The 9995-nt window shown below is 39.8% G+C and overlaps 2 protein-coding genes across 4 annotated transcripts; both read right to left on the bottom strand.

The window, feature by feature from the left end:
• Positions 1-875: 875 nt before the first annotated feature.
• Positions 876-4070, bottom strand: LOC126597277 (uncharacterized). 2 transcript variants are annotated; one of them, XM_050264055.1, is made up of 8 exons: positions 3913-4070; positions 3486-3776; positions 2892-2963; positions 2276-2340; positions 1934-2087; positions 1736-1849; positions 1526-1615; positions 876-1298 (listed from the first exon to the last, which is right to left on the bottom strand). In XM_050264055.1, the coding sequence occupies exons 2-8, from the start codon at positions 3750-3752 to the stop codon at positions 1164-1166; spliced, it is 897 nt and encodes a 298-aa protein (XP_050120012.1). In that variant the 5' UTR covers positions 3753-3776; positions 3913-4070; the 3' UTR covers positions 876-1163. The 2 variants fall into 2 exon arrangements, with proteins under 2 accessions (XP_050120012.1, XP_050120013.1); XM_050264056.1 differs by having other exon boundaries at positions 1736-1828; positions 3913-4069.
• A 1918-nt stretch (positions 4071-5988) lies between these two features.
• On the bottom strand, positions 5989-9995 carry LOC126596945 (probable apyrase 6). Of its 2 annotated transcripts, XM_050263660.1 has the most exons (9): positions 9059-9995; positions 8706-8818; positions 8185-8292; positions 8016-8070; positions 7414-7605; positions 7222-7319; positions 6843-7039; positions 6636-6720; positions 5989-6541 (listed from the first exon to the last, which is right to left on the bottom strand). In XM_050263660.1, exons 1-9 carry the CDS (start codon positions 9663-9665, stop codon positions 6506-6508), a joined length of 1491 nt encoding a protein of 496 aa, XP_050119617.1. In that variant the 5' UTR covers positions 9666-9995; the 3' UTR covers positions 5989-6505. The 2 variants fall into 2 exon arrangements, with proteins under 2 accessions (XP_050119617.1, XP_050119616.1); XM_050263659.1 differs by having other exon boundaries at positions 5989-6720.

Genomic DNA, 9995 nt, shown 5'->3' with positions numbered 1-9995 from the left:
GTCTCGCAAGTAAGTGTCTCAAATAAATGTCGTCATTCCATCAGAATTCTATCAAAAATTTTGTTATGTGCTGATGTGACATATAAATATGTCATCAAGTCTAATTAAAAAAAAAAGACAAATAGGTTTAATAATTAATAAAAAAGTTGTCAACCTAAAAACCTAGTCCCACAATCACCTCCGATCTCATTCCACATTCCTATACCTCCATCTATGGTAGCCTTTGCTGTCTATTCTTTAGAAAGAAAAAAAAAATCTCAATACACCCATCTTTACACACTTGGACACCCTTCACTGAATTGGGCTTGGATTGAGATCACCTTTGGTGACAGTTTGGACTCGCAACAACTTTTGTGACATCACTGTTAATATTTAGACGATCAACATCGTCACAACCTTAATCTTGGAGAGCTTGTTGGGATGGGCGCTCCCATGGTAAGAATACGTCTAGCATCATGTTTTGTACTAATTTCTAAAAAAATAATTTTAGGGACGGGGTCTATTTTTTCCTAGATCTCTTTTATTTAAAATATTATGAAATAGTAGGCAACGTGTTAGAAAAATGCATGTCATAACAAGCCTTGCTAGTTTACACTAGAATGCAAGGCATAACATGTGTTTGACACGGTAACGCGCCACTAGCATGTTGGTTATGACTTATGAAGAAGCTTCATAAGGTTAACTCAAATATATTGCATCTAATCATTTTCTAGTTTGTTTATCGAATTTTCATATTGCATTTCTAACAAATTTACCTCAAGGTTCTACAGATGTTTTAAGTCCCTCGCCGCAATCTTTCTATGTAACATCCTTGAGCTGAGGAAATATATTCAAGTCGAACAACCAACTGCTTTGAGCTACCCAACAAGTTGGAGTACCAAATCAATATTTTTTTTCTTTCTTTCTCTGGTTGGACGAAATTAATGTACATAAAACATACATGAAATACAGGACAACCAAAGATGGAACGAACCAAGACCTGCCCGACATAGCCTTTTTCAACAAGCAATTACAGCCTTCTCGCTTCTCCAATGTTTCACTTTTTTTTGTTCCATCATATTTTTTGACAAACGTAAACGTTTTCATTTATTGTTCACTACTTTCCGCTGAATCGCCCTCATCATGGCACGGGAAACTCTCTGGCATGTTGTTGGCTTCATAAATTAGGCAGTTTCTTGATGTGCAGTTTCTGGATGTGGAGTTCCGCTGGGTCCTGGTGCTACCGCAAATTGCAAACCCCTATGTTGCCCGGATTGAAGAACAAAAGCAACTTGGGCTGCTGCCATTGCTGCGGCCTCCTGTTTTTTCATATTACGATGAGAACAATAATGAGCAACAAAAATAAGCACAAATTCTATGTATCATGTTACAGTTTCCAAATCTACGATTATATCTTTACGACATTACTATGGAATAGACCAAGTGATTATTATGTAGCTACATCAGCCCAGCATGGTAAGAGCAGAGCCGGGAAAAAAAAAATTAAATAAATAAAAACCCCAACAGTGGATAAGATAATCCTGACCTGTCTTTGCTGTCGACGCTGCAAGATACTGATGGCCCAAGCCATAATATAGCAGGGCAGTAGAAAGCCAGCCGCTCTAAGCAAGAAAAGCTGCAAAGAACGACCAGTTTATCAGCCTCAATGAACCGCAAATCACATTCTTTCAATAATGCAACACCAATGCAACACCAGCAAGCACGTTGTAGAAAATGCAAATTCAAATCCACTTACAGAGAAAATGGCAGATGTGTCACTGTCATCCCCAGAGTCGGAGTCAGAAACCGAGGCCCTCAATGCATGCCGCAAGATTAGAAGGGCCATTAACTGCAAGATAAAAAACCAAAGCTGATTTACATCATACATGAGGAATAAGCATATGAGAAAAAATATGAATGTTTTCTGGTAAGTTTTGAAAATTATTTGGCTTACAATTAAGGCAGCTGAACGGAAGAAAGGAGCTCCACTACTACTTGAAGAATAATCATCATATTCAGTATCCATAAATTGACGCTCTGCCTCTGCAATTGACAAAATGCGTGGATCATCCAAACTCAAGGGAGTGCCAGAAAGTGTCCAGCCACCACTGCAAGAAACATCCATAGCCAAATATGAGTAAGGTAACTATAAGTCTATAAGGAATCTAGATTGCCATTTATACAGTTTCATTCATAAACATGACAGAAGCATTAAGTAGCAAAGTTACCAAGATAATCAAGAGAAATCAGACACTTGAGTAAAACATGAACACATGTATAAGAAAATTTGACTCACCCAATTTCAATAGTAGTTTCATCAGATGGTGGACGAGGAGGTGCAGTGTAGCCAGGTTGGTAAGGCTGTACATAATGCAAAAGACCACGTATTAGAACGGAAAGAAATTTCATATCGCTTGGAAGGATTTCGAATTTTCAAAATAAATAAGATGGAAGAATAACAAATTCAAACAACTTCTCCATCTAACTTAAATACAAAACAGAACATGACCTACTTTTCCAAATTCTGAAGAAAATGTAAGCTATCTTTATAGCGTTAAATGGATACATGAAAAGCATAATGTGTATGAGAGATTTAAAAGTTATATGTACACAAATGACTTCTATTCACCCGCTCAAATTTAATTTTCTTAGGTAAACATGGCCCCATTGTATCACATCATTTAGGAAAAGGTCAAGGGTGATCCATCCCTTACCATGTCACCACATAAATTCAACTGTCATCCACTCATTACTAGTTTTTAATTCCTCATGACGCACAGCCGGCCAAGGATTCTAACAGGAAATTAGGAGTACATTTTTCAACAAATGAAAATTCCAGTAACCAAGGCAGTCGGAAAATCAAACGTAAGATTAGCGCCAATAATAGATGCAGAAAAATTCAAGAAGCATACCTGATGACAAATTTCACAAGTTATATCCCCTTTCTCATTGCACCAATACTGAACACATTTTCTATGAGCATACTGAAAAACAAATTAGAAAAACAGTAAGAAATCCATTGGAGACCCATATGATAAACAGATGTAAAACAAATTTCATCACTCACAATGCGATCAGACAAACACGAAAAACGAAGATAAGAAGACATGAATAGATGATTACTAAGCACTAGCTCATAGAAACAATACATGCTTTACAAATTCAACATTTTGGAATGCAACAATTCTGTTAATTACAAATTTACAATATTGATGAAAGAACTGCAAACAAGGATGGGCAAGACCGGTACTTTGAATACGAAATGTGAGACGGCATGTCCTAATGACTTAATGGATTCCACAAATTCAAATAACTAGCTAGGAAATTCTCCCATCCATGTCGAAATGCTCATACTTTCATTTGGGGACATTTCATTATACTCTCTCTGTCCCGAAAACTACACAGTAATTTACAAAATCGAAAACATGCCCTACAACCACCCAAATGAATTCAAATCCGTACCATTTTCAACAAAAAAAAAATCCAGAATGACGGCAAATTTATACCTTGAGGCTGCCACAACAGGCGCAAGGAGATTCCAAATTGCTAATGCTATCCTCATCCTGGCAAATGCGGCACTCCGCCGTCTGAATCAGCGGTTCCTCCTCATCCGCCTCCTCCGATGACGAACTCGAAGACGGCCCGGCAGCACCCCGTTCTGGCTCCGGTCCAGCCGGCTCAGGCACAGAACCAGCCTCAGCAGGCTCGGAAGGCGGCTGCGCTGCCATGGGCCGAAGGAGGCGGTCAACGTACAACACGAGGTGGTCACTCATTGCCGATTGCACAGAAAAACAGACCTAATCGAATTGAGCCAACACAAATTACCAACCAAACGAAACGAATTTGGGGTCAAATTAAAGCCCTCGAAAACCCGGGATCGCGCTGGACTGACACAGCGGATCGGAGGTTCCCGATTTGGGAGAAAAATCTTACCTCCGAGTAGGAGAGGAAAATCGAAAGCGCGTTAAGATAATCGAGAGAGAGAGAGAGGGAATTTCGTGAATTTTCTAATTGGAGTCGTCCGTTGGTTGTTAATTTGGATTTGCCCAAAATAGCCAAATGGCTACATATAGTGCCGGCTGTCTTGTCCTCGACTTCGCCGAACGACTAGAAGGGGTATTTTCGTCCTACTGATTTTTCGTTGCCGCGTAAAACGACCGGTTCCGCTCTGCACGATATACAACGACACTGACTTGGACAAATGAAGTTGCTTATCAATTTACCATCGTCGTCATCGGACTCGTCACCATCACCGAATTTGGCAAATATGGGAATGTGTTGGGAAATTTACAAAAACTAATACATTGTAAAACACACTATAAATTTAAAAATATTGGATTCCATAACATGAAGAGCGTTTATCGAACTTTCTAATGAAAATATAGTTTTAATTTATAATACTTCTGAATTTTTCTCACGAAATGATCAAAAGCACTTTTGATTGTCAAAACCCGTTCTACCCCATCTACAAACAGTCTCAAACATACCATTGGAATTAGGTTAAAAGCCTAAACGGGTCTTTCACGTGCCCCTAATTTGGTTACTTTTTGTAACATTTTGTGAGTGTCATTAGGTTTGGAAGTTAATAGTTCAATCCAACTTTTGAACCGACCCTCAAGCCTACGTAGCTCCAATCCTTCTATTGAAAATTGCCACCTTTGAAGGGTATCAAAATCATGCGTTTTTGTTTTCTAAACTTTGAGGTATCCCACACACTGAAAAGTAGACGAATTTTCAGTGGAGTGCAGAAGGGCCAAAGATATTTCAACCCATTTTTATTCACGGTCCAATGACACACTTCCTCTCAGAGCTTTCAATCAATAAATTATCCGTATTTTTTTACAGCTTCGTGCATCGAATCCAAGACCAAAGAGCAAACCTGACTTATAATTCTATCGCATTTCCATTAGACCACTTCCGTGGTTCAAAATCACGGTCTTAAATTTTGCAAACTTTGCTTTAAATTGTTCAAAATTGGAGGTGTAATGTAATAGTGAAGCTACGCTTTAATCAATTATTTCAACACACTTTAGGCTGTATAATTTGGGTCAGATTTAATTAATTAGGTGAGAATAGGATAACGCCCACAGATTCAAATTGGTAAAAGACCATTAATTTCCCTACGAAATGTTAATTAAATTATTAATTTCTTCTGCATGTTCTTCTTTTTGTCACACTCATACAGCTCAGAAGATACTCGTTCAAACAAAAATGGTAGGATTGGAGGCTTGGAGCCCAAAGAGACCAAGACCCTTTCGACTGAAAACGAGAGCTATCATGTTTCTCTCCCAAATTGTAGAAACATGTGGGAGAGAACATCAACCCAAACTACACGTCCACGACGTTGTTTTAAAAGCAATTGGAACAACATAACCACGGGCATACTTCGATTACTTGCATTGCCCGGATGGGAACAGAAAAAACCAGACCTTCAGGTATCGTTTGGTATGCAGAGCGGACGGGACGAAACGGAATGGGAGCAAAAATGTCCTCGGATGGAAACAGGGAGGAAGAAGGAGACGGAGAGGTTATAATTTTGTGTTCTACGGATGTGGAAAGAGCCGTTTCAGGAGGGTGAGGCAAAACGAAAATTCACCAAAAATTCGTCCCGTAGAACAGCACGTTCCACCCGTTTTAAACGCACCAAACGTGGAACAGAACGCCTCGTCTCACTCCGTTCCGTCCCATCCCACGTACCAAACGGTACCTCAGGGACGCAACTCTTAGCTTTTGGTCTATTGACGCTTCTCTTTAAGGGCCGGACATTTAACATGGTCATGCTCTACGTGGTTTCTTAGTTTTCGAGTGAAAATGAGAAAGTTCATTTCCCCAAAATTTGAAATTCTGAAAAACCATAACCTCAGTCTTCAAATGGATCTCATGACATCAACAACTACAATTTTCAGTGAACATATACGTTCCCAGAGGCTTTCACTCGCTGCAAACAGTCGAGAGAGCTGGTAATTCTTTCGTTAATCCAAACGAGACAATTGAATAACACGAAGCACATGAAAAGTAGAAACCCTGATGCAATGAAATAAGCTCGCGCTTCAGTAACAAGAACAACAATTGTGACGAACAAATCACGTGCATTACCACATTATCATACAACAATACAGCTTTCTACATCTCTCTCCAATACCAGCATGCCCCTGTTCTTTTTATCCTAACCTTCTTTATTGCATTTGGGAGCCAATGTGAGCTCATATGATATAGTAAATAAGAGGTATCGGGCTTCCTCTGAATACAAAATGGGGATCTAAGCGTAGCTATGGCGCAAGTAAGTTACCTCTAAATTCTGTGCAGATAGATACCCGCACTGTACAATCTCACTTCTGGTTGGTGACCTCGAGAGGGTGGCCTTGGGCAAGAAGCCGAGGCTGCTCAAGTGAATTGGGTTTAGCATATCGCACCACTCTTTCAATCCGAATCTACATTGCAAGTGTGCACTCCTCTACAAGGCGCTATCATCATCTACTAACACGAGTGACTATATACCGCCCTTTCTCCAGATCGTAAATTGTCTTCAGCTGTGGCTTCCTCCACTTTGACAGTGACCACACTGTAAACATTAATATTGAAAAGATAAAAATTACTGATAGCAATGTGGGAGATCCATCATCAATTATGGCGGTAAGCCAATCAGAGTGCCCTACGTCCAAATCAGATGTACTTTGCAAGATGAAAGCTCCCAGTGCCCAATCGAGTGGAATACTTCCCACCTGATTTGCAAACCCGATCCTGGTAATTAAAAAAAAATAGTGACAAACAATAAGATACAGATTCGCATTCGTGTGCTCAAGTTCAAATGTATAAGTATGTCATCATATTAATATACAATTCTGAAGTAAAATGAGTAATACCTTTCATCATCCAAAGCAATTCCAAGACTATCATGAAGTAGGGCTACTGCATATGCTGAAGAGAAGCAATAGTGCAGCAAAGCTTCTTCATCAACTGTCGGGTATCTCTTCTTTATCTTTGACCAATCTTCTCCACAAAATTGTTGTCCAGCCATCATCAAATTTGAAAGAAATCCTTTTGGGGACAAACCAAAGAACTAAGCAAGTATTGACAAAAAAGAAAAAGGAGTGTAAGAAACACCGTTAACTGCAATGAAGAATAATATCTTTTTTTCAAATCTGAAAAGGTATAATTTTTTCCTGCTTAACACTAAAAATGATGGTAAAAGCAGTAATAAGAAGAAACTGATGAAAAATAAAGTACCGAGAAGAAAAAAACCTTAGATGTATAGAAAAAGTTTTCTGTAGCCAAAAACTTTCCCCGAAGCTTAGGAATGAAAGTTGATCCTATATCGCAATGTTGATACGCGCATTTCCCTGATCCCAAGTAAAGAGATAATCAGTGTTAAAAGAAGGTAACGTGTCACGCAAATGTAATAATACACTAAAGATTGAAGAAGAGTATCTAAACCTTTTCCTTTCTGCAGCATAATTTTTGCAGCAGATCTGCACTCAGAGAAGTTACCCCTTGATTGTAGAGCAGATAAATGTCTATTCTTCCCAACCGAAGAACGTGGAGGAAGCTCCAAAGACTGCATCTTATATGAGTAGCCTTTAGGGGTGCAAGGATCTATTGACATTCTTTCCTGAAGTGACTTAGCAGCTGCATTAATGAGAAAAGGATGAAGAAACTCAGAAAAAAAAATATCATATTCTAAGTGTGAAACTTTAAGAAGTATGGCTAAAATGCATTTGATCAAAGAAAGGAATCAAAATAACTGTGCAAAAGGGAGAGTAAGAACCGCATAAATATGCTCCATGCTAGCAAACAGTCTAATATTCTGTTTTAAGAATATATGAACTGTCAATTGTAGCATTCAACGCAAACGAATGTGAACCAACACAAATCCATTGCATTCAAATAAAGACAGATCCTAACAGGACAGACAACGACACTCTATGTATCTAAAGTGGTATCAGTTCAAGGTGCCACACTCACAACAATATCTTGGAATTCAGTAAGTCAAATAACTTGAGGTTCAAAGCATTCATATAATCAGCGCAGAAAGAAACCTGAGTCGAAGTCTCCAGAAACAATAACCTCTTTCAATGAATCATATGCAACATTCTGCAAAACCAAATTACTTTTTAAACTTCAAACCATAAAGTAGCACCTTTAGGAAAATTAAAGTTCAAGCTTCCAATTGATTGGCAACTTTAAATAGAGTTAACAGAACTATACCTGGCCGAAATGAAGAAAGCTGTGACTGTAGAGATTGTAAGTGACATTGCCAAATTTAATTGCACGAGAGAACTCGGGAGGCACTGACTCACTTGAAACAAAAGTCACCTAAAATAAAATTGCACTGAACATTCTCAGACAACCAAAAAATAAGAACCTCATATTCCCAACCGCATGAACCATGCATAACTCCTTCCAACTCTTTTCTCCGATATTTTTTTAGTAAATTAGAAAAAACACTTCAAGAGTATAATTGGAGGGGAAAAAACAACTCAGCTAGCCACTTGCCATGTTCTAACTAATTCTTAGTTGTGAAATTCCTTTGTTGTCATTCACCCATTCAAAGTCAGCAGGGTATCCTTCCAAAACATTGGACTTGAAGTGCTTCTCTCTAAAGTGCAACATTATCAAGGACTGTTAAGTGAAAAGGCCTAAACTTTTTAGTGCTTGTGCAAGAAGATATCTAATCATATTTCCGAATAGAACACAAATTCCCAAGTAGCAGATAGAAATAACCTAACCTGAGCAGAAGCTCCACCAAGTTCAATAATCCCAGTTGTTTGGGTTGGATCACCACCAAGAGTACCAAGAGCGTGGTTTGCAACAACCCAAGCATATAATCCTTCATCAGATCCTAAATCAACTAGAATTTTCAGCAATAACGATTTGAAGACTAATTCCGAAAATTAAAAAACTACAAACTTGAAGTTAAAATACAATTAACAATGAACATTATGGCAAATAATCTTTCCTAGCATCCGATATCGGCTTGTTTCGCACAATGCCACTAAATTTAGCTTCAAAGCTTATTCATTTCACTTCAATAGTATTGCAATTAATACCAAAATCACCATAAATTCACAACTAACAGTACCTGTAATGACGGAAGCCCACTCGTCACGAAACTTAAACCCCGAACTGCGAAGCACCTTCCTACAAGAATTCAGAATCCGATTCTGAACACCCAAGTCAAGCAATCGAAGCCCCGCCGTAGCCATAAGCCTAATCTCCGTCTCCGCCCAGTGCTCCTTCGGAACCCTCCCCTTCCCAAACTCCACAAGCTCCCGCAGCGACCCACCTGCCGATTCCGGATCCTCTGCATACGCCGAAAGCCCCGGATTAACCCGCATCGACGCCAACCCATCCTTTCCAAAATCAAACAAGGCGCCATTACCGCCGTCGACTCCGTACCCGAATACATGGATCCGGCTTCCCGTACTCCCGCCGTCGATGACAATCCCGTACCGTTTCGTACCAAAATTTCTCGAATTTCGCGCGGAAACTAGAAAGTAGCATACTGTGAGAGCGAGTGCGATGGCGACTGAGGCGATGATTAAGAGGCTCGATCTGGGGTTGTGCTTGGGACTCCGGGAGAAGAGATTGGATCGGGTGATGGGTCGGATTTGGAGCTTAACCGGATCCATATTGCTGTCGTCGTCGTCGTCGGCAGGCTTCCCTTTACGGGTATTCAATCGTCGCATGAAAAGGCACCGAGAATCATAGCAATTTGCGCAGGTAATTTGACAAAAACAATGATGTCGTAGTAAGGGTTTCTAATCGAAACGCAATGAAAAATTAAATTCAAATGTAAATGTGTAAAGAAAACAAAAATGAGGGGTGGTGGTTGATCGGAAACGGAGAGGGCAGCGAGTCGCCCTCTCGATCCCTCTGTGTGCGTCGGAGGTGTTGCTATCTGGGAAAAACGAACGGCCTCCTGGTTTTCCCTCTTCCTATAGAGGCAGGTTCCGACTCCTCCTCACTCCCTCCTTAGCGCTCCTCCGACCGTTCCGGTTCGGTTCACTTGTCTAATT

The sequence above is a fragment of the Malus sylvestris genome, chromosome 13 (genome assembly GCF_916048215.2).
Source record: "Malus sylvestris chromosome 13, drMalSylv7.2, whole genome shotgun sequence".
Classification (NCBI taxonomy): Eukaryota; Viridiplantae; Streptophyta; class Magnoliopsida; order Rosales; family Rosaceae; genus Malus; species Malus sylvestris.
Note: the sequence above shows the minus strand (reverse complement) of the source record. Positions and strands in the feature narration are given on the sequence as shown.